The sequence below is a fragment of the Eurosta solidaginis genome, chromosome 4 (genome assembly GCF_040869045.1).
Source record: "Eurosta solidaginis isolate ZX-2024a chromosome 4, ASM4086904v1, whole genome shotgun sequence".
NCBI lineage: Eukaryota > Metazoa > Arthropoda > Insecta > Diptera > Tephritidae > Eurosta > Eurosta solidaginis.
The window spans coordinates 196,615,937-196,640,652 of record NC_090322.1 but is presented as its reverse complement, the minus strand read 5'-3'; the positions used below and the strand labels follow the sequence as shown (position 1 = coordinate 196,640,652).

The following is a 24,716-nucleotide window of genomic DNA, read 5'->3' as shown; positions in this document are numbered from 1 at the left end:
GGTCCTTATGATCTCAAGGACTCGCTCCGGATCATCCGGCTTGGATGGAATCCAGACCCTAGTTCTGGCCCAGATGGGATGTCCTTGAAGTCGTCAGTACTGAGCCGTTTTGTACAAGTTGGCTGACCTCTGGTCAGCGCAGGCCACCAACTTGACTTGCCCCTGGTATCAACCCACCTCTTTGCAAGCAGGTGGAGGTCCATGGTTCTCCCTTACCAAGGCTACTGAAAACCTTCGGTCCTTATCCAGTCCCATTTCTCTTTGAAGATTTGCTCATTCTGTCCATTATAGATAAGAACAACAAAAGGTTTATAAAGCTTTCCATAAAAATTTCCTACAATAGGAGCTTAATGAACCTATCTATTGTTTCATGAATAATAATGAAAATTTGAAGTCATGCGAACAAACAGTTTCTGCTCTACCAAAACAACAAATTCAGTATAATTGTTGATATTCCAGAGAGATGTTATTAGTCCACGTTTGGCAAATATTTTGCTATTTTGCTTTTTGAAAAGAAAGTTTCCTTATAACATTTTGTTTATATATTTGCAGAACTGAACAGAACTGCCGTATCATTACGTTCAGCGTATTTTTTATGAATAAATAGAGAAAAGTAAACAGACTCCACTAATTAGTTCTGTTTTCAAACTGATAACGTCTTCTATCTAAGTTAAGTGGGTTGACATAATCAAGATCTTGTGTTAAGTGTAAATGAGACGCCAATTTTCTATAGATTTAAATGTCTATTCATCTGTCACATATTCGTAAAATTTAATGAGCTTTGGGCGGCTTCTATAAGAATATAGAAATTGAGTTTACATCGCTACAAACAAAAAAAACCTTATATTCTACACACTACCCATAATCTTATTTTAAATATTTGGATGTTTTTGCAGGAGAGTGTGGGGTCCAACCCCCGTAAAAGCATCTTTATACTTATTTGTTAAACGTACATCGGCCTATATACACGATATTCGGGCCGGGGTCTAGAGAGCGTGTTCTTGTACACAAGGGCATAACCGTAGCACATAATGGTATAAAGGTATCGAGATATATAAAGACTTCCTTATATCAAAATTATCAGCACCGAAAAAGATTTCGATTGAGCCATGACCGTCCGTTCGTTACGATAACTTGAGTTACAATGAGATATCTTTACGAAATTTGGTTTATCCTGACCCACAATAGACTAGTGATGAAAATGGGCGAAATCGACGGTTGATCGTAACGGCACACGAATTAAGATAAAAAGGAATTGACTTAGCCACGCCCGAGTAAATACTGAGATATCTTATTCAAGTTTGTTATATGGGTTACTTGGCACTCATCTCACATCGCTATTTAAAATGAGCAAAATCGGAGTATGACCATGCCACTATTTATCTTATATCATTTTGGAAAACAAAAAAAACCTGATTATGTAATAAATAATACACCCAGATTGCCATTTTTACTAGAAATATTTCTTGTTATAAGCCTAACATGTGCATCGAATTTTGTTACAAGGGATTTATTTTTTTAGGCTCTAGATATGTTGTGTTATGCTTGTTCGAAATAGGTGCGTGGCATCGCCCATTAAAAAAACTGTCTCCCGATTCCTTCTTCCAATAAAACTTGGTAAGTGAAATATCATTGATACAAAACTATTTTTTGCTAAGATATAGCTTATTATTCTAGCCTACGACCCTTTTAAATATCTTCTATATAAAAGTGGGCGTGGTCCTTAAACGATCCCGTCCATTTTTACTAGAAACATCTCCTGCTATAAGGAAAGTATGTATTCCAAATTTTATTAAGGAATGTCAATTTTTCTTCGAGTTGTAGCTCCCAAAACATAGAAAATTGCTTAGTCGAAAAAGGGGCAGTGTCGCGCCGATTTTCAAAAATTTTAATATTTTCTAGATTTTTGTTATAATTCCATTTAGAAAGTAAAGTACCATTGATTTATGGAACTCTACGCGTTGGCGATGGCGAGTACCGAAGAATATTTAATGATGAGCTGTACGAGCTATACGCAGACATCCACATAGTCCAGCGAATTAAAACGCAGCGGTTGCGTTGGCTAGGCCATGTTATGCGAATGAAAGATGATGTTCCGGCCAAGAAAGTGTTTCTATTGGAACCCGCCTATGGACGCAGAGGTAGAGGGTGGCCCGCACTCCGTTGGAAGGACCAGGTAGAAAACGATTTAAACTCCCTTGGTGTGACCAATTGGCGCCGGTTGGCGTAGCGAAGGAGAGACTGGCGCGCCTTGTTGGACGGTCATAACCGTTTAGACGGTTAAGCGCAAATTAAGTAAGTAAGTATAAAAATTTATAGATTTTGCACCAAAGGGGGAGGGGGTTGGGACGGAGGGTGTCACTGCTCACTTCGTAAGCCCTCGACTTATTTGACCCATTGAGTTTGTAATATTGGTGAAGGTCAGTAAACGTAAAGTTATGTGTAAAAATTAGTGGTGGACGATATGGCTATTTTGAGCTATCAGTGAAAACAGATATGGCTATTTTTGAATCACGGCTATTTTTTTTATAGCTATAGCGATTTTAACTAGCGATTCTATACAGAAGATATAATGGGCGATACAGCGATTTTTAGCTATCAGTGAATATAGATATGGCTATTTTTTACAGCTATGGCGATCGCTTTCATTTATCTTTGATAGGCGAATCTGCAATTATTTGTATACTTGGATATAAAAAATGAATATTTTAGTTTGTTTATCGGAGTAGATTGAATGTTATACATTAATTTAATTTAGTATACAGAATATATGAACCAAAATTGGAATAAAAAGACAAAAATATGTACCTTTTATTGTAAACTGATGTAATGTTAAATTCTAGTTTTCTGAGATGTTATGATATATATTAACTGGCTTACGATAATATGTTCAGTCCCGTATTAGACTCAATGAGATGAAACTTTGCTTTGATTTTTAAATGTAAGATGAATAAACCCGAAATAAATCTGTATATGTAACACCAGAAAAACATGATTTATTTACTATATTATACTACACCGATGTATTCAGAAATACTCCGTATGAATTTATTCTGTAAGTTGTATTTGGCCGCATAATATTTGTATAGTAAAGTGAATCAATTTTTAATGAAAAATACAGAGCAAAATATAGCAAATTCTTCAAACTATTATAAAATATTATTTAGCAGAAAATTAGCCACCCACTTCAGTGTCCTAGAAATTAGCCGGATAATTCAACCATATACAAACCATATGACAAAGCTTGAATTGCATTCTCCCAAAAAACTTAAATTTTTAGTTAATCTGTTTACAATAAGACGAGTGATATATGTTTCTATAATTCTTTTATTTTTCCATCAAAAACGCAAATTTTATAAAACTGTTAACGGCTACAGCCTAGAAGTATTAAGTTATGAATAACACATGCACTAGTTTCATGTCCGAATCAGTTTTAGCAAGCGTAAAATATGCTATTTTTTTTTTGTTTAGGCCAACGTCCCATCTTATTTCTATGTTTGCGATTCTTTTAAATTTTTATCGTATTCTGTTTCTAGGCGCACAAGAGGACCAAAAACTTTCTCGTATTGATAAACATCTTCATAACGCAATAGAACTTGTGATGGTTCAGTATCTATACCTGGCTTCTCTAAATCCTGAAATGTTGCATCAATATTTTCCTTCCATAATTCCTCTAATTTGTTTATTTGTGCTGCTGATATTTGTCGTGCACGCCACTGCTCTTGCTCGGTAGGCACCTAAACCAACCACGGCAAAAACGAACGATCAGTTATAAGTGGCTTCAATTGTTCTTGATCCCAATTCATATACATTACGTACGCCACAAGAGTAACATTTTAGTACTGTTTCTCCAAGTGGACCTTCAGAATGTAGGGTGACTTCCCTATGTTTAGCCCTCACCGAAAGATTAACAATTTGGGATCCAGATGTGCTTCCACGCCCATTGCAAAACCATTTTTTGCAATTATTGCACATCAGTTCGTTGTCGAAATTGTTGTTGCACAAGTTTGCTTTTTTCCGTTGCCCGTTTCCACAATTTCTCTGCACAAAAAGCACACTTTTTTCGCCCCTATTTACCACTATCTCTTGACGAGAAATTTTTTTGGTTGTGCAGTTCTTAAGACAACTAACTATATTTTTTTTTCTCAATTTTAGAGAAAATTATTCCCAATAATCTTTTTTACTCTGTCGGAAAGTAAAACACACAGATGAGTAGTGATGAACGATATTTCACTATCGATGATTGCATCCACGCTATCACTATTAGTATTAGAATTTCATGCTGAAGGAAAATCGCCAATCGCTATAATCGCTATTGGCGATATTCTGCCAGAGGTGATTGTCATTCAAAAGAATCGAACGAAGGAAAATCGCCAATCACTGATATATTTCAATTGCAATAGCTATAGCTATTAGCGATTTGTCAAGAGCGGCGATGCAATCACCAATAGCGAAATATCGTTCCATCACTAGTAAAAATTATTAAAAAGCAAATGGTCGAACGCCCCCCCCCCCCCTCCCCTTCCCTTTTCAACAAAAATTTTGCCAGTAGACTATTGTCTATCTGTGTCCCAAATTTCATCAAAATCCGTGGAGCCGTTCTGGCGTGATTCAATCACAAAGACGAAAAAATATAATCAGCCGAATTCTAAACAAAAATTCGGTGCGAGTTTTTTCCCTTCTCCTATTCCTCGTATTCTAAATAAAAATCCCTTGTGAGTTTTTCCACCTCTCCCTTTCCTCTTATTTTGAACAATGTTCGAAAAAGCGGAAACCGGTTATGGGAGAAAAGTAGGTATTATGAATGTGAGTGAGAGGGAGATTTCTCTGCCATTTCTTAGGAATTTTGTCACTTGTTAAATTAAAGGAAATGCATCAAAATAGTTAAGGCAAATTGGTTCTTTTAAGAAAGATCACCTATTTGTACAAATTTGTGCTAAAGTATCTACATTCTGTACATGTACAATATTCGTTATTTTAAGTCGAAAAGTATCTCATAAGCAAAGAAAGAGCTCTTGGTATATTTGATGCAGCCATCGAGAAATTGAGCAAGGATTTTTTAAGAAGGCTTAAATAGATTTTGGCATATGACGAAAGACGAATTCAACTCAATTTGGCCGCCAGAAAATTGCTTTGCTGAATGGAAGGAGGCAACTCCTGCGGATTTGTGGTATCCCGCCTTCTTCTTCTTATGCTCCTCTGTTGATGTTGCTGTGGCACCAATTCATTACTCATTTCAGTGAATACCATATGAAATGCAATACTGTGTATTGTTTACGCTTTATTTCTTAATTTCAAACAAATTCGCAATAATAATTAAACTTTTAAATTTTTTAAACAAAATAAGAAATATGATTGTTTGGCGACCTTTTTAATGTTACCTTTTTATTTGCTGGCTCGAGGTCATATAAATAAAAACACGGTGTTTATATTTGTGCCAATATATTTAGACTACACATCGGTAATCGTCTTCAGGGCGAACTAACAACGAACATAAAAACATATAATGTAAAAAACAATAATTCTATAAATTAATCGAAAAACACTAGATACATACATTTATTTTACATCCGTATTCTCTAACGAGGAGTATTAAACTGTTTATTTTTTGTTAACAAGTGTCTGTATGCTTGAGCTGTGTTACCAATATCTGTTTTGTAATTTATACGTATGTCTGTCGGTATATTCACTATATGTAACATTTCCAATATATATCTCTTTTTCCATTGTTCCTCTGTTTGGAAACTTTAATAAGAAGAGCTCTATCAGGAAATGTGGTAACTAGACCAGAAAAAGCGAAAATATTTAAATCTGTAGTTTATGTACCTAAACTATCAGAGCACCTTGCAAAATCTGACTGTTATAATAGTGAGGAAACAAAAATAGCCCACAAACCAATGAATACATTAAAATATATTTTCAATCGTACGAAATCGGAAATACCAGAAACGGAAAAAAGCGACGTTATATACAAAATACCTTGCAGAGGTAATGACAAAGAATTATGTAACAAGATATATGTGGACACTACGAAAATTTAAAACACGTCTCGCACAACACAAATCCGATTTTAAACAATGTAATCATACAAATAACCACAAAACAGCACTCATGATCCACTGTGCTAGAGAGACACACACTCCGAACTTCGACGACGCTTCAGTTATCCAAACAGAGAAACAATGGAAAAAGAGATATACATTGGAAATGTTACATATAGTGAATACACCGACAGACATACGTATAATTTACAAAACAGATATTAATAACACAGCTCAACAGACACTTGTTAACAAAAAATAAACAGTTTAATACTCCTCGTTAGAGAATACGGATGTAAAATAAATGTATGTATCTAGTGTTTTTCGATTAATTTATAGAATTATTGTTTTTTACATTATATGTTTTCTTGTTCGTTGTTAGTTCGCCCTGAAGACGATTACCGATGTGTAATCGAAATATATTGGCACAAATATAAACACCGTGTTTTTATTTATATGACCTCGAGCCAGCAAATAAAAAGGCAAAATAAGAAATGCGCAACGAAACTTCAATTGACAAAACAGCAGACTTCGAAAATTCGAAATCCCTGTTCCCCAATTATTGTTCTGCCTAGAATTGGAAAGAAAAGAATTGGAGGAATTTTTCCGCCGAAACAAAAAAAAAATCGCGAGAACGAAATTCCGAGGGAATGTTTAGAATTGAGCTGAATAATAGAATTATAACTGTTCCTAAGGTTCAGATCTGCCCACTTTTCATATAGCTAGTAGATGCTTCTACACTATTGGCTATATGTGTGCCAAATTTCATTCAAATCCGTCCAGCCATCCTTGCGCTATTGAGTCACAAAGACAGACGTATGGACATACAAACATCAAAACCTCTAAACATCCAAACTTTCGCATTTATAATACTGAATAAGATTAGGATTAAGATTAAATTAAGATTAAGATTTATGCACGGTTAAAAGTTTATATACATAGATGTTAGTCTAAAATATGGTGTCTTCTGGTTACTTACAGGACAATTTCGGCATCATTCCGGGCCATTTCCGTACTGCCGAGATTATATCAAGACACCTTCAGGATGAAATCGGAACTATTTGGGCCAGTTCGATACTGTGTATGGCATCTTCTCGGTACTACTTTTAGAATACCTCAAGATTATTTCGGGATTGTGCTCCAAATAGTTTTAGAATTTTTATAGATTAGATACTTCGGGATTATTAAAGATCCATTTCGGGATTATTTGACGTACATTTTCGGTGCTATTTCAAATGTTTCTAAGACTATTTCGGGACCTTTTAGAGACTGTGTTCGAGATCTTGGGACTGTTTCGGATCCGTTTCTGGATTGTTTTCGTAATAATATCGTCGACTCCTTTTGGGAACTAACTCCATATAGTTTCAAGATTGTTTTCGAAAGCATTTCACGAATGCTTATGGAATCTTACCGGAAGAACTGTCACCAAATATTTTTTAACTATCGCCGGATCTGTTAGTTGTTTTTGAAACTATTTCAAGATCATAAAAAAAAAGTTTTTCAGGGGAGAATTGGATCCTCCTTTTTAACAACTCCCCTATACCTACCTTCTGTTTATCACCGTGTGCTTATCTCCGCGACTACGAGTATTTCGCGATTTGTTGTTACTATTTAAAGATTAATTTCTGGACGATCTCGTTATTGTTTTCACGATCATATCTTGGCATATCGTCCGGACTGGGACGCAGTTTTAGGCTAGTTTTACCAATATATGAAAGATGAACAGACGTTTCAATCCACAACAAATTAATGCTTTATTACCACTTAACGAAAGATATTGATTATATTAGGCCATTTAATTTCGAGCAGTGTTGTTGCTCAGATTTTCGTTAACTTCTCCCAACTCTGGTCTTTGGCAGTATACAATAGAAACTATCAACAGTTTGGAAACAGATTAAGCTAATTAATTGTCCCTTTCTATTTTTCTGTATTTATTGACTAAAAATACAGTCATTGTACAGATATCAATTTAATAACACAATTCAACTGTGCAAATATACATTTATATAAACAAACAATTACTCGGAAATGTTTTTTTGCAAAAGTATAGCAAAATCTTTTCTTAACGCCACGTTCATTTCAATTCGCTATATGCGTAAATAAATTCCGCTTGTTTAGTAATTAAAAATGTCCATTATAGTTATTAATTAAATAAGCTTCTTAGGCTCCTATATCACCCAAAAATTTTCACAAGCTATAATTGATCAAGGCGGCCGCCATGATGTTATGGTAGCATGCTCTGCCTACCACCCCGAGGGTCATGGGTTCAACTCCTGGGCAGAGTAACATCAAAAATGAGGAAAAACTTTTTAGTTAGAAAATAGTTTTTCTAATATGCGTCGCCTCTCGGAAGTGTTTAGCATACACTCTGAATGTATTTCTGCCATGAAAAGCTTCTCAGTGAAAACACATCTGGTTTGCAGATGACGTTCGGAGCACCCAATATAGATGTATTCTTCTCCCTGTCCCGATTCTCTCTAGAGACTCTAACACGCATTTAGATCCTGCGAGATTATTGCCTTAATTGCTGCTTGGCTGACAATATAAAAGTTAACACGGTTGCAGCTTAAGCTATTCTCTTCCAAGGTTTCTACTGCTTTGGTTACGGCTAATATTTCCGGTTGGAAAATGCTACAGTAATCCGGCAGACTGTAGGATATGCTTATTTCCGGATAAGCACAGTATACCGCAGACTCTATTCCTTCCACTACTGTGCAACCATCTATGTACACATGTATCGCCTCGTCCGCCATTTGCGCACCCTTGCGCCAACCGTCCACCTCTATTTTGGCCTTAAAATTCCCTCGAAGCGCAGATAGGAAATCAGGTAATCTGTCGTCTTGTGATTGATGACGCTATACTACTATGGCCGTATGGTCGGCGCTCAAGCTGTCACGAGGCACCGAGCCTGGTTGCAGTTGTTAACACTATGTTCTTTGCTACCAGGTCTACAGGTGGAATGTGCAGAATGGCATACAGTGCAGCCGTAGGGATTGTTTTCAGGGCTCCCGTAATTCTAAGCATCGATAGTCTGCATACCCCCTCTAATTTTCTGAGGTATGCTTTTTTTTTGTGGCTTTCCACCAAACAAGAACTCCATAGTATAGAATCTTCCCCACTTCTCACTCCAACGTTTGCTAAATCTTCAACAATTGAGAGTCCCCCTCCAATTTCGAGTGAGATTTCGCGCTAGAGGCAAACATGATTCTATGGAAAGAGAGCATCGTGGAACATCTAAAAGAGTCAGAGGAGCGAGTTTTGCAGAGAGTTGGTGAGTTGGTAGCGGAGATAGCAAATTTAAAAATCAATTATAGTAAAATGGTGACAAGGGTTTAGTTGGCTGAAAGTGAATGTAGGCAGCTTCGATCAGATGTCATTTATTTAAAAAGCCAGCTCAGTGAATGCCAAAATAATGCTGTGCTGTCTAATTTATTGTTAAGTGGGGTTCCCCAAACGCCAAATGAGGATTTGTCTGGAGTATTTCAGAGCATATGTCGCACGGTTCAAATGAGCGCTCCAACAATACGTGCTGTTTTTCGAACTCAAAGGAGGAAAAATGCAACTCACCCATTATAATAAAGCTCAATTCGCCTACAGAACGCTCTTTACTTTTAAGAGCAATTTCGAATGTTTGTAAAGCAATCAAAAGGCCAATGACACTCAGTGATATTGGGCATAGTGAAAATGGCAAAATATTTGTCCATGAGTGCCTAACGAAGAATAATCGCGAGATATTACAGCAGAGCCGGCCACACAAATACTAACACAATTGCATAAGTGTGTGTAAAAATTGAGTGAAAACTTCCCACAGTGTCTTAAAAGAAAATGTGGACTGTGAAGTTTGAAATTAAAAAGGACTTTGGTTATTTGATTTCAAGCTAATCCTGACTATATTTACTTATGTGTACATTCGCGGAGGTCGAGCTAGTCAGATAAAACTTTTTTATAAAAGGAGGTATGGTGTTTATTCAATGCAAAATTTACTTAAAAAAATTCACTTTTTCATTAAGAAAGAACTATAAAACGAAGTAAATGTAAAGACAGAAATATATATTTTCAAAACATAAAGTTATTCAATAAAAAAAAATTTATGAAAATTAATAAAACTAAGTAGAACGTATAAAAATATATTTATATTAAATTGTCAATATTTATTAATAATTAATTAATTATTAATAATTAATATTTAAATTGTCAATATTAATATGTATGTTCAAAGGAACTTAATAATACTAACTAAAACGTATTAAAAGTCACTTTAACATTGCAGCATATTATTTTTATTATGTGCCCAAAAAGTAGCATGGACTTTTCCTTTTGCATTCACTGTTGATTTTAGTGAGTGACAAGCGAAAGCAAACGATCGTGATCACACATCGTTAGTGTCGGTGTGAAAATACGAACTCAAATGCACTATAGCCGAAATTGCGATTTTAGCGGCAAAAAGTCAATTTTTCAAATTTAAATTTTTGCAATTATTTTGATGGTGTTCAATACCCAACATATTGATAAGAAAAAATTTAAAAAAAATTTACTGTTGGCAACCCCGTTTATGTACAAACAGCTGTAGTGGAATTCACTAACTTTTTTAACGATATTTGCCATCGCTTTATTTGCGAATCGATAACTATAACGATTTCGTTATTCAGTAACTATTTTGTATCGATATTCGTTAATCGACGATCAGCTGTGTTGTTAAATAAACGGGAAGTGAATTGGCTGCGTTAAAAATCACGAAATTTACATTTCTGACAATTTTAGTTAAACAAGAAAATCGGAGCTTTAATTAAATACCTTCAAACACGAAAAGCTGCTTTATTTATAAATCAAATGGCATTTGAGTACTTGGCATACGTTTTATCACAAGATAAAGAGTTACTGAGGCCATCGCCAGTGGACAGACGCCTTCTTAGAGAAGTAGATAACCCATTCCACCTGAATGCAACGGAGTTTCGAAAGCTGTACCGACTAACCCCAGACTTGGCTCATGATATTATTTCTCAACTTGATGGTCAATTAAGGGGTACAAGAATTACTGCGATATCAACAGAGAAACAGGTAAATCACGGAATTTCATATAATCTTCAATGAACACTATTATAAAATTTCAGGTTCTAACTGCTTTACGCTTCTTCGCAACTGGTTGTTATCAACGGCCCGTTGGTAAACAATGGGGCATATCAATGAGCCAGTCGTCTGTAAGCCGCTGTATACATCGCGTAACAAATGCTATCAACCATTCTTTGTTTTTCGATAAAGTAAAGTTTCCAATGACTCAAATAGAGCGGCAAGCTGCGAAAGAAATTTTTTCTGCGTCACCTGCACCATTTGTGGGAGGTACTATTGGGGCTATTGATTGCACTCATGTGTCGATCATGAGCCCCAGAAATCATGAAGAGGCATATGTAAATCACCATGGATACCTTTCAATAAATGTACAAATGGTAAAGGCAATAATTCAAAGAAATGTATTGTACTTTTTTGATTATAATATATTTTTATATACAGATTTGTGACCCCAACCTAAAGATATTGAATGTCAATGCTAAATTTCCAGGATCAAGGCACGATGCATTTATCTGGAGCTCCTCTGCAGTACGGAGAATGATGCAGAGAAATTTTGAAAATGGTAGCCGCAACATGTTTTTGATAGGTAAGTGTGTTTAATGCACTGAAATTTCCCAGAAAATAAAATCGCACACAAAACTACTTGCAGGTGACTCTGGATACCCTTTAGAACCCTGGCTGATGACTCCTTTACCTAACCAACCAGAGGGGAGCCCAAAATTTCGGTATAATGAGGCATTGTGTAAAGCTCGAAACCCAGTCGAGAGACTTTTTGGTGTTCTCAAAGGAACATGGCGATGCCTATCACAGCAAAGGACTCTTTTGTATCATCCAGGATTTACTGGTAGAATAGTTAACGCATGCGCAGTGTTGCATAACATGCGATTAAGTAAACCCATACACGAGCCTGACACTGAATACTTAGATCAAAGCCCAAGTGATAGCAATGTTAATCAAGGCGCACCCTCTTCAATAGCGAAACGTGTTCAAGACCGACTTATTGCTAATTACTATACTTAAGTACAGACTTAACAAACTTATAAATAACAAGTAAGGACGGGACTGTCTTCGGCTGTGCCGAAGACTTCATACCTTTCATGAATGGAGCTGAACAATAATCTTATCCCGTTTGTAATCTCCAAATAATCGGATGTATAAGATAAGAAATATATAGTGAACAGATGTACATACCTAAACGATTGTTAAGATAAATATAAAATAAAAAATGGCAAAAAACCCCCTTATCTGAACGATCGGTTGTATGGGATATATATTATATATACCTCCGATCGAAATGATTTTTACCGGAAATCTTCTATGATATATTAGAATATATATCACCAAGTTTTACGTTTTTATATTGCAAACTAAGGGAGAAATGGCCAAAATCGTTCTATCTGAACGATCGGTTGTATGGGATAGGTATATACTATATACATATAGCTCCGAACAAAGTGATTTTTTCAGGAAATCTTCTATGATATATTAGAATAAATATCACCAAGTTTAACGTTTTTATATTGGAAATTAAGGGAGAAATTGCCAAAAATCTTTCTATCTGAACGATCGGTTGTATGGGATATATACTATACTAGCTGACCCCGCAGGCGTTGCCTTGCGTTAAATTATGCCTTTGAAATCAAACTTTCTATAACTTATAGTTTGTTAATCTGTTATTTATTTTTTAGCAATATAAAAACTCATTCACTTTTTTATTCATTAACTGAATGCTCAACAAATAAAAATTTAATATTTAAATTAACAGTGTCGGCAGTCTTTTCAAATTTCATAAAATCTGTGGTCATTTGTGGAAATACTTACTGGACGGGTTGCGGTAGTGTCGATTTTTATTGTATTTCCCTTTATTGGAGCACTCGGTGATAAACTACATTTTTCGTTTTGTTGTCAGGTGCGAGAATGATCAAACCGGATGGTTTTCCTACACGGGAACATGCGACATACAGTTGAACGTGTGAAGAACATTCACTTTCCAGGTTCAGGCCACAAACACTGAATGATTGGCCTTGTGACTTATTTATCGTCATGGCAAATGCGAGACGAATCGGAAACTGAAATGGCATATCGGCTGGGATCATTGGAATTCTCGGAATGAGAACTTCCTCACCTCTGAATTTCCCTTTTAATACTCTTGCGTGAATCACATTGCCCATGAGCTTAGTGACTGCTAAACGCGTACCGTTGCATAGTTTTGGCTGATTCAAATTGCGAAGCATGATGACGACTGAACCAACCTTTACTTGTAAATTGTGCGGTGGCAATCCAGGCACATCCAATGAATTTAAAAACTCCGTTGGGTAGTTTGGTGCTTCGCCTTCATTGGGTATATAATCGATAGATTTGAAGGAATGCAGTGAACCAACGATTTCTTCTTGGATTTTGCAGATTAATTGATCCATGTCTTTATTTTTTGCTGCCAAAATTGCTCTTTCACCCAACCAATCGTAATTGGTATGGTTGGCAACGATGTCCCGAATTGCAATACTCGACGTTACAATGCGCTTTGAATGTTTTTGACAGAAGAGGCGAATACGGAACAACCCAAGAGTTGTCTACCGCCATCACCATGTGATCTACGCCGATATAGTGGATAACCATCATTGCCAGCGATGGTCTCATCGGTCAAAACTCGGGGATAACGCTTTGAACACTTTCCGTCAACCATGCACGATGATTGTGGGTTAACGGCACCACACGGCCCATGAGTCATGTTCGTGCAGGTCTGGATTGGTTACGGGATCAGGAATCTCGGCACTTATGATGTCATCAATTTGGTCAGGTTGCAATTTTTCGACTAACCAAATGAGAATGTGCGAATGCGGCAAGCCTCTTTTCTGCCATTCAATCGAATACATCCAACATCGAATATGCCCAAAGACACGATGCTTAACAACGTACATATCTCATTGCATCTTGCGCATATTCATGCGTATGACGTGGGCTGCCAACGAACGTCGCCGGTAATATGGTCAACCGACCGATATAAGCTGCACTTCCTTCGGTGCAAATTGCATCCCATAAATTAGTATACTCCTCCGTACGTAGGCTGCTTTGGTTTAAGCGTATAAAAAGGAGGCGCTTCGCTTCTATTTTGGCATACATGTCGACGCAAAATTGCTGAAACAGTCGGCGGAATCGAAACAAATAGTTGTCGACATTTTGGCGAATCATCAAACGGTACGGGTAAAAATTCATTGCGCTAACATTCTTGGTGGCTTCCTCACCTAAAATAATATCATTGATAATAGTTTCGGATTGATATTATAATTATTATGATATCGATACTCACCGGTCAATGTACTTATCATCTTGATATTTATATAATATCTATCGTCTCCTTGCCAAAACATTAGTGGGATTGCAGTGTATCATATGAGCGATGTGTTTCGGCTGTTCATTTTAATTGCCCAGAGTCCCGACGTGTCAGCACAATGTCGCGGGACTCCAAATTTCACCTACTATCAAATTGCAACCTCATCTATTGTTGGAGCGTTGAATTGGCATTCATGTGTTCCAGTCGATCGTTTATCAGCTTTAATCACAACTTTATAGTCATCAGTTGGCATTCGATCCAACGCAGTTTTGAATAACCGAAGCAATGCCTGATGTTCATGAAGTAGCTGCTGCAGTTCTCCAAGAATTCCTCTTCTCATTGCAGGATTGATTATTTGACGCTGATCAAGTTGATTTTCCACATTGCCCATGCTATTTGTAGGAATTTATGTTGTGCATCTTCAAGCGGGAGTAATGCCCAAATTCGATGGTGAATTTGACCTTGGAACTGTGAAGTCGATGAGGAAGTTATAACAAAATATATCCTTTTATTTATTTAATCTACATTTTTGTAATAATATTTTGAATCTTTTATCACCTTGAATGTCGGATTGAAACCAGGTTCATCAATAATATTTGCTCCAAATGAAGTCATTTGAAAGCATCCCTTATATTTCTGAATATTTGAAAGAAAATGACGAGATTCCAGTGTTTCACCACGAAGCAGAGAATGCAATGGCTCTGGCGGCAAGGGTAATAGTAACTTCAATGCACTGCAATGGCTACACGAAACCTCCATCGGTCCAATTTGAACGGAAGGAAGCGAGCTGTAGTCAATTGCGCAATCGTAATGAAATGCTACTCTATCCAAATCAACACTTGAAGCACTTCTTCTTAATCGCTGATTTCGATTTTCACGTTGTTGCGTTGGTTGATATGTTCGACGATTTCTCATTGTTAGATGAGCCGTCTAACTTACCGCCTGTCTTTCTCTTTGCGTTTGTGATGCACGATTTTGGGCTATATTAACACGGCCCTCTTCTCTCACGATTTGTTGTTCGGATGATATCCAATAACACCCAGAAACTGACGTACCGCTGTTTTTGTTGTTGTAGCGATAAGGTTACTCCCCGAAGGCTTTGGGGAGTGTTATCGATGTGATGGTCCTTTGCCGGATACAGATCCGGTACGCTCCGGTAACACAGCACCATATTGGTACTAGCCCGACCATCTCGGGAACGATTTATATGGCCACATTAAACCTTCAGGTCATCTCTCCCTCCCCACCCTCAAGTTCCATGAGGAGCTTGGGGTAGGCAGAGCCTCGTCTGTTAGTGAAACGGGACTCGCGGCTTGAAAGTGAGGTTGATAATTGGGTTGGAGAAGCTATATATTGCGCTACACAACCCCTTGAACCCAGTACCGCTGTCGAATTCGTTGGCAAACGAAACTCGTCTATTACCTTAGTTTTATGTCAAAAATTCCATGCAATGTTTGGATTCCTGTGCCATTGGAATCTGGTAATACCCTGCTGTTATGTCCAGGGTCGTGAAAAACTTGCTGCCTGCCAATCATGCTAGTCGTTGTTCAACAACCGGCATTATATAATTTTTATTCACCGTATTTTCGATTGAATTTATTTGTAGTATGTCGTGATCATTTGCTAAGTGATAGCCGTAGTTCTTCAGTGCATCACGACCCAATAGAATGTCTGTATCGATGAAGGCTTCGAACTGTTTACCATCAACAATAAATACCTTTGTCACTGAGTTTTCTGCGACGTTATCATTATCGGTAGCCATCATACAATAATACTAAAAGATAGAAAATAATTAGGTTGGTCCTACATACTAGTCATCACACTCCTCATCAATCTAGGGCGTTGATCAGATAATTAAATAAAAGCGTGGGCCGCGTCAAATTTCTATTGATAGTCAACCGCTTATATCTTTATAAAAGATATTTTCATATAGCATAAGTACGATCAACTGAACCTTAATTAAGTTATGCTACGCCTCACGTTTTTAGAAAATTCACGCGCCCAACGCTTTTATTTATTTGTCTGATCAACGTCCTAGATTGATGAGTGTGATGACTAGTATCTATCCTCACAAAATAAACATCTTCGATGGCAACTTACCGTTTGAAAACATAATTCCACAACAAAATTAATTAACAGAGTAGAATGAATAGAGAATTCAATTTAATTCGCAGAAAAATTAATTACACAATCCGAAATTAACACTTGAAATCACATAAATATAACATCTGTAACTATTCACAATTTCCACTTCACCAGACTTAACCAAAATTTGTGAAATAACTTTTCAATGGTAATTTCCACAAAAGGTCGTTTGAAATTTTCACAAATAATCGTTTTAAAATAATGTACTCATTAAAATTGAATAACTGTCAAAAGCTGTCATAAGTTGATACTTGATACACACCCCGTCATCTACTGGCAATACGTGAACCAGCATTTTAAGTTGCAATTCGTTCGCAATGCAATTAATTTATACAAACTTTTTCGTGGTTGATTGGCGTTCGCGATGTATTGATAGAGCGAAATTACATTTAATTTCTTTGTAAGCTGATACTTTTTGCGAGACACATTTGGTGCAGCGAGAATACTTAAAATTGAGAATAGATTCGTTGCTGGATAACTCGTCACAACGTACCGCAAACATAAACGTCATTGATCATCAAGAACGCTTTATATAAAATGTATAAGAAAATAACCATATCTCGCATACATAGAGTCTATGTTCGATATTTTATTATAATCCACAGAGCTATTATTGAGCGTTTCTTACAAAAAAATATCATAAAAATTCTCACCATACAAAATGTATAGGAAAATAATTTTTTTTTTTTCGGAATTTTTCGTAAATTTTATTGGATATTTCTTCTATTCCGGCCAGAGAACAATCTGAATTGGTGTCAATCATTCAAATCGGTGCAGGCGTTCTTGAGTTATGCGCGTTTGTCCTAACGTCATTTTTTTTTATATATATATATAGATATAGCTCCGATCAAAGTGATTTTTTCAGGATATCTTCTATGATGTATTAGAACATATATCACCGAGTTTCAAGTTTATACTTTCTAAATTGCGGCAGGAATGACCAAACTCGTCTTATCTGAACGATCGGTTGTATGGGAAGATATATGTTATAGTGGTCCAATCCTACCGGATCCGACAATTGTCTAATATAATAAAAAATACATCCTTGTGACAAATTTCATTGAGATATCTCAAAATTCGAGGGACTAGTTTGCGTTCAAAACAGACAGACGGACGGACAGACGGACATGGCTTCGTCGCCCTGATCAATTCGGTATACTTAATGGTGAGTCTATCTTCTATATTTCTCAACGTTACAAACATCGGACCAAAGTTAATATACCATTTCATGTTCATGAAAGGTATAAAAAAATCTACAGGAACGTAAAGCAAACATTTTGGCATTTTATTTTATATTTGGTCTACTTTGGTAGCGAAAACTTCCATCATACCGAACAGTCAAACTTAACAATATCATTTCAATAGAAACAAACTTCGTGTCCTTTAAAATTAAAATAAATACTTATGAGGTTTTAACACAGCTCAATTTTATACATAATAAATTATTTGAATGTAAAAAATTCATTCATTCGTTTTACATAGATCGATTTCTTTTGGAAATTATTTTAAAAAATAGCTACTTTGGTAGTAAAAACTTCGATTCGGTATCGTCAAACTTAACAATATCACTATCAAACAATATCAATAACCCGCTAATCCCAAAGTTTCCATTAAAATTTCCACCATTTGAATTAACTGCTCGGCTGTGGTATGGCTACCGTGGTGTGATGGTAGCGTGCTCCGCCTATCACACCGTATGCCCTGGGTTCAACTCCCGGGCAAAGCAACATCAAAATTTTAGAAATAAAATTTTTCAAATAGAAGAAAATTTTTCTAAGCGGGGTCGCCCCTCGGCAGTGTCTGGCAAGCGCTCCGATTGTATTTCTGCCATGAAAAGCTCTCAGTGAAAACTCATCTGCCTTGCAGATGCCGTTCGGAGTCGGCATAAAACATGTAGGTCCCGTCCGGCCAATTTGTAGGGAAAAATCAAGAGGAGCACGACGCAAATTGGAAGAGAAGCTCGGCCTTAGATCTCTTCGGAGGTTATCGCGCCTTACATTTATTTTTATTTTTTTTTATTTTTGTGGTATGGCTTCTCCTTTGATTGGTATTAATTGATGACGCCATTCTATTTTAATATGAGAAATTTGTTATGTCGAGAAATATGAAATTAATTCCGCATTTACTTACCTTTTGTTGATAACGCAAACTGTATCTCAAAACTTGCACAATAATAACTTTTAAAAGCAGTTAGTATAGGGAATTTGTTTATTTTTGGCATTCCTTTTGTGCTTTTCGCATTTTTTAGGTTTCGTTAAGCTGTGCTGCCACCTTTATACTATTTTAAATGTCATTTATTGCGAGTCGTTAAAACTAAGTTAGTCAATAGTACAATCGATAAGGCAAACGACAAAATCGTTAATTAAAATCTCGACAAATCGCATCGTTATAAGTTAGTGAATTCCACTACTGGTAATGTTTAAAAATTTTTTAGTACGTGTTAATACAAGTGAAGCAGCAAAATTTTTATAAAATTAAAAACTGTTTTTTAATATTATATTCTTGTAAAAAAAACTTTGTAAATATGAGTTCTATTAGGCGAGGTGAGTAATTTTACTATATACAAATATAGTTTGCTAAATGTTTTTATTTCGTACTTATTTTGGTGGTTTTTTGTATGTATTTTTTTGTGAAATTCTGAAGAGTTTTATCGTTTTTCGTGGAGTAAAACTAAAAATGTTTTGAAGTGTCATTGGAACTATTTGCATGTGATTGTTTGTAGAAAACTCAAGTTTTATGTCATGGTAAAAGTGTATGCATTTGAATGCTAATGAACGAATTTTTAATACTTTTGTAGAAACACTCAGGTTTAAAAATTCTGAAATATTTGAGTTTTGGTTGAGAAACAACAGGAATGTTTCGAATTACATAAAAGGAAAGATTTCATACGAAATTGACAGTGAATTAAGTAAATTGATATGTACTAAAGCTCGGAACTTATCTAATTTTATTAAACTTAAATGGAATAAACAAACCAGAAATGAGAATGCATTTAGAAAATATAATAAGAAATGGTTGAGTCGAGAAACAATTTCTGTAATACCGAAAAAGATTAATACTATTGGGCGACCAAAACTGACGTATGATGATAGCTGTGAAAGAAATAAAAGGAGATTAGCTTCCGAATTAGCTTCCCAGCAAGGAGACAATGCGCAATTATTAGTTCATGCTGCCTCTATATCTGCCAAAAAATCCCACGCAACGGATTTGAAATTTGTCCTAAAACAAGTTGCTATATCTCCAAATCGGCCATCCAAAATTCGAGAAGTTCTTAATACTAGCCATAAAGAAGTTACTCCAGTATCACCTGATGAAGCTCTAAAGTTTGTGTTAGAAAACGGATTAACTAAAAAGGTGTACTCAAATATGCGGCAATTAAAAATAAAACACAATTGTAGTATTTATCCAACTTATGATAAAGTTCATAAAAGCAAATTGAAATGTAGACCGGATGAAATCAAAGCGAATGAAAGCTCTGTCGAAGTGTCGTTGCAAAATTTGTTAGACCACACAGCTAAAAGAATTCTTGAATATCAAGATGATGTATTGTGTACAATGGATGTTGAAGAATCGATCCTAATTTCGAGCTACGGGTTTGATGGTTCTACCGGTCACAGCTTGCTTAAACAAAAATTTGTGGAAAATACTTCGGAAAGTTTCGATCATTCCCTTTTTGTGACATCAGTCATTCCAATAAAAATAATTTCATCAGCAGGGTATAACATTTGGGTAAACCGTACACCTCATTCAGTACGCTTTTGTAGACCTTTAAAAGTGGAGTTTGTTAAAGAAACAAAGAGCACATTTTAACTGAAAACCACAACATAAAGAAACAGATTGAGGAGTTGAAATCACTACAATACACACTAAGTAATGGGAAAAAAATTAAAGTAAAATATAATTTATATATGACATTAATAGATGGGAAAGTCTTAAATGTGTTGACAGAAACTAAAAGTGCACATCAATGTCCCACCTGTCATGCCGGTCCAAAGGAATTTCGAACTATAAGAAACTTTGATTCTCCTAATTTTGAACCGAAGACCGACGCTTTGAAATATGGATTAAACCCTTTGCATGCGTGGATGCGTAGTTTCGACTTTGTTTTAAAAGTTTCATACAAGCTAGATTTGAAAAAATGGCAAGTTCGTGGAGCAGAAGAGAAGAGAATCCTGGCAGAAAAGAAACAAAAAATTCAAAAAGAGTTTTTGCTTCAAATGGGGCTTCATGTCGATAAGCCGAAAGCAAATGGCAGCGGCAACACCAACGATGGCAACACAGCTAGAAGAGCATTTTCTCGCACGGACTTTTTAGCATCTATTACTGGTATAAATATTGTGTTTAAGTGACTTGCGTTCACTTAAATAGGCAAAGCTCTGTGACTTGCGTTCACCTAACCACCCATCCGTGACTTGCGATCACGTCTCCAAGTGACTTGCGTTCATACAACCCTGGCGGTAGAGTAGACTGGAGTTGCCATCCAGTGCTTCCAGTCAACAGTGTTGGAATTGCTTTCCATCACTAACCCATGTTATAAATACCAGTGCAATGCATTAACTCGTTCTCTTGTTTCGTGGAACACCGAATATCTACCAGCCACCAACATCATCTACGTTTTGGGAAAAATATGCATCGGATCATCAACTCCGGAGCGAGTACAACCATCATCACCTACGCCACCTCCAAATCCATGAGAAAAGCAAAGGAAGTATCATCTCAAAAATCGTAAGTTATATCTTTCTATATAAAAGCAACCGAGATAGCACTTGCGTTGCGGTATTCCCCTAAACTAACCTAACCCTGGCGCGGTCATCCCCACCCTTGCGTGAGAGTGGTTCTCCAACCACACCTAGCCCTTGCGTGGCCGCAAGACGAATCAAAATCACGAATCATACCCTTCAAATTCACCATTCAAATTCATTTCCTACAAATGTTCGTTCCGTTGTGGACTTAGTTATCTTTCCATTTTATATATTTGCGGTGTGAAGTATAAGCATTTAAATTCCATTTGTTAGCTTTAAGAGTTTAAATTTAATAAATGAATTAATCTTGAAATACGCATTTGCGTCAATGCGTTAAACATTTGGTCCTTGCGAGCCAAATTTGAATCAGTGGCAATGCAAAAAGTACAACACCGCATATACCGCTATTGCCCCATCGCTAACTTGTTATTGACTCGAAAATTTTCCATGCGCGTTTGCTCACGAACCAAAGTGAAAGTGTAAAAAGTTTAATAATTCGATTTTTAACGAAGTTTCCCCAAACCTCAAGTGTTTCCACACGCCTTTGCAACCCAGCGGTGCAAATTATCAAATCAAAGAAACGCAAACTTATACAAGCCTGCATAGAAGAACGCTCCTACAGCTGAAAATAGCCACACCAAAATCATGCGAACCGTGAGGATACGCACGTAAGTAGCAGTTCAGTTTTCTTCCGGAGAAAAAATACATTTGCCACCACCAAGCCCGTATATTTAACCGTTATTTTCATATATGGTTATATATACATAAATATACATACGGAATTCCAGTCCGCTATTTTGCGAATAGCGTGATATATTCTCAACAATTTTTTCGATCGTTGCTTGCGCTTGCGCTAGCAGCGACGGTAGCCTATCTCCCCTTTTGGCTTTTCACCAACATATACGAATGTACATATGATTATTTTATTATTTGTAAGGTGCAAAATAATTTTCGCTATTTTCACTAACCACTACCGGTAGGTACCCACCAAAAAACCACGTCCCGTTTTTAATTAACTTGCGCCGAAGAAGATTAGTTAAATTCAATTTATATATATGTAAGCTTGAATGTGCTTCATTTATTATTAAATAGTAATTAAGTACATTAAGAAGAATGATTAAAATATGAAAGTGAAATGAAAATTAATGGTTAGCAAAAATTACTGCAAAATTACGACTGCTGCTGCTGAGTGGTTACGATGACGACTGACTTCTTTATCGTTGCTCTTGTTCCTCTTCTCTACTTCGTACAGGGGTGTTACTGGTATGATTCAGGGCTGCCATCTCACATTCGGTCATCCTGATTGTCATATGCCTCAGATGACTCTTCGTCTTGATCGTCTTCATTGTGCTCGTAATAGCGCCATAGCTTCATATTATCTGCGCTAGTTGATGTTTGACTTGGGCCTCGAAAGTTCCCAACTTTTTTCACATCATATCTGCCATGTCTTTTAACTTTGCTTACTTCGTATGGCCCGATGTATTTACTGGCCAGTTTTTTACCTGTTACGAACTGTGTGACTTTGATGGCTACTAAATCGGATATCTGATATCCATGCTCTCCTCTTCGTTTTCTATCATAGTTGGATTTGTACACTTCTTGCGCTTTGAGTATTTGTTTTCTGGCTTCCTGACGGATTTGGTTTCGCTCATCTTGTGCGACTACCAGCAGTTCTTCTCGGAGTACTTTTAGCAGCTCTATATCGGCTTCGTTTCGCATCTTTACACCGAACATCACTTCAAACGGTGTAAACTTTGTAGAAGAGTGAATAGAGAATTGATTGCGCGTTGCACTTGAGACGTATATTTGTACCATTTATCCGGCTCTTTTGCTGACATCTTTGCTAGAATAGAAATAATTACGCGGTTCACTCTCTCGATCTGACCGTTTCCCCTTGGGACGCCGGTTGTTACCTCAACATGGTCGATTTTATTTTTTGCGCAAAATTCTTTAAACAGTTACGGCGTGTACGCTGTGCCTTTGTCGCTTATTATACGCAGCGGACTGCCGAATATTGTCACCCATGACTCCAGGTACCTTACAACTTCCTGTGCATCTGTGCTCTTTGTAGGGTATATCCACGTATACTTGGAGAAACCATCGACGATAGCGAAAATATACTTGTAACACTTTGATGTTGTATCCAGAGTACCCAAGTGGTCGACATGGAGGGTAGAAAGGGGACTGTCCCCTTTGTCGATACAATGCAGATAATCTTCTTTCTTACCCAGCTTATGATTGTGCATAATGCATTCGACACAATTTTGAATTACCTGCTGAACTTTTTTTTCAAGATGTGAATATAGTAACTCTGTCGTATAGCATGCATTGTCTTTTGGCAACCCATGTGCCCAAATCTATGCGTCTCTTTAATTATTTCATTCTCCATGCTCTTTGGTATAGCCAATACATCCTGCCCATCGACTTGTTTATAAACTAATTGATTTTTTAATTTAAAGTTTTCATATGGCTTTTCTTTAAGAATCTCTGCTACAGCTGTCAAATGTGCGTCCTGCTTCTGAGCTCTTGCGATCTGGGCTTGAATTTCTGAGGTCACTGTCATCACGGGAAATCGCCTTAAGCTATCCACATGTTTCATTCTGTTGCCAGATCGGTGCTCTATATTGTACGCAAAATCTTGCAGATACATCAACCATTGAACCACTTCACGTGGTATATCTTTTTTCGCATTTGTCTGCTTGAAAGCTGAGCAATCTGTAACTAGTGTAAACTGTATACCCATCAGGTAGTGACGCAACTTTTTTGTGGCTAAGTATGCTGCTTTTACCTCAAGAAAATAGCTGTGTAATTTTTCTTCTTGGGGAGAAGTCTTTTTACTCCAGTAGAAAACCGGATGCCATTCTCCGTTCTGGAGCTGCATCAGCGTTGCGCCGAACCCATGTTTCGACGCATCGACGTGTAGCTGTGTCTCAGCGTTCTGCTTATATATTTGCAGAACTGGTTCTGCAACGAGTGCCGCTTTCAAATCATCAATTGCCTTTATTTCTTCTTCTTTTATCTGAAATACTTCGTCTTTTCTTAACAGTTGTGTCAGGGGCCTAGCTATACCAGCATAATTACGAATAAACTTGCGAAAATATCCGGTTAAACCCAAAAAAGCCTGTACGTCTCGAATGCTTTTTGGTATCGGAAAGTTTTTGACAGCTTTGACTTTGCTTTTCCCCGGCCAGACACGCCCATTCTCAACTTGGTGTCCCAAAAACGCGATTCTCTTTTTCAAAAATTGGCATTTCGCCCACTTAATTTCCAAACCATACTGCTGGGCTTGGTTCAATACCCTTTGCATATTGTCCAAGCATTGTTCTGCTGTACCTCCAAAAATAACAATATCATCAACATAAATTTCCATTATACCTGCGTTAATTAATT

General features: G+C 36.7%; 2 protein-coding genes across 2 annotated transcripts in view; one reads left to right on the top strand and one right to left on the bottom strand.

Annotated features, from left to right (window-relative positions):
• Mct1 (Monocarboxylate transporter 1) overlaps positions 1-24,716 on the bottom strand; it is an 854,653-nt gene that overhangs the window by 684,493 nt on the left and 145,444 nt on the right. The window lies entirely within an intron of this gene.
• On the top strand, positions 19,109-20,933 carry LOC137248753 (uncharacterized). Its single transcript, XM_067779659.1, has 3 exons — positions 19,109-19,127; positions 19,382-20,300; positions 20,375-20,933. Exons 1-3 carry the CDS (start codon positions 19,109-19,111, stop codon positions 20,931-20,933), a joined length of 1,497 nt encoding a protein of 498 aa, XP_067635760.1.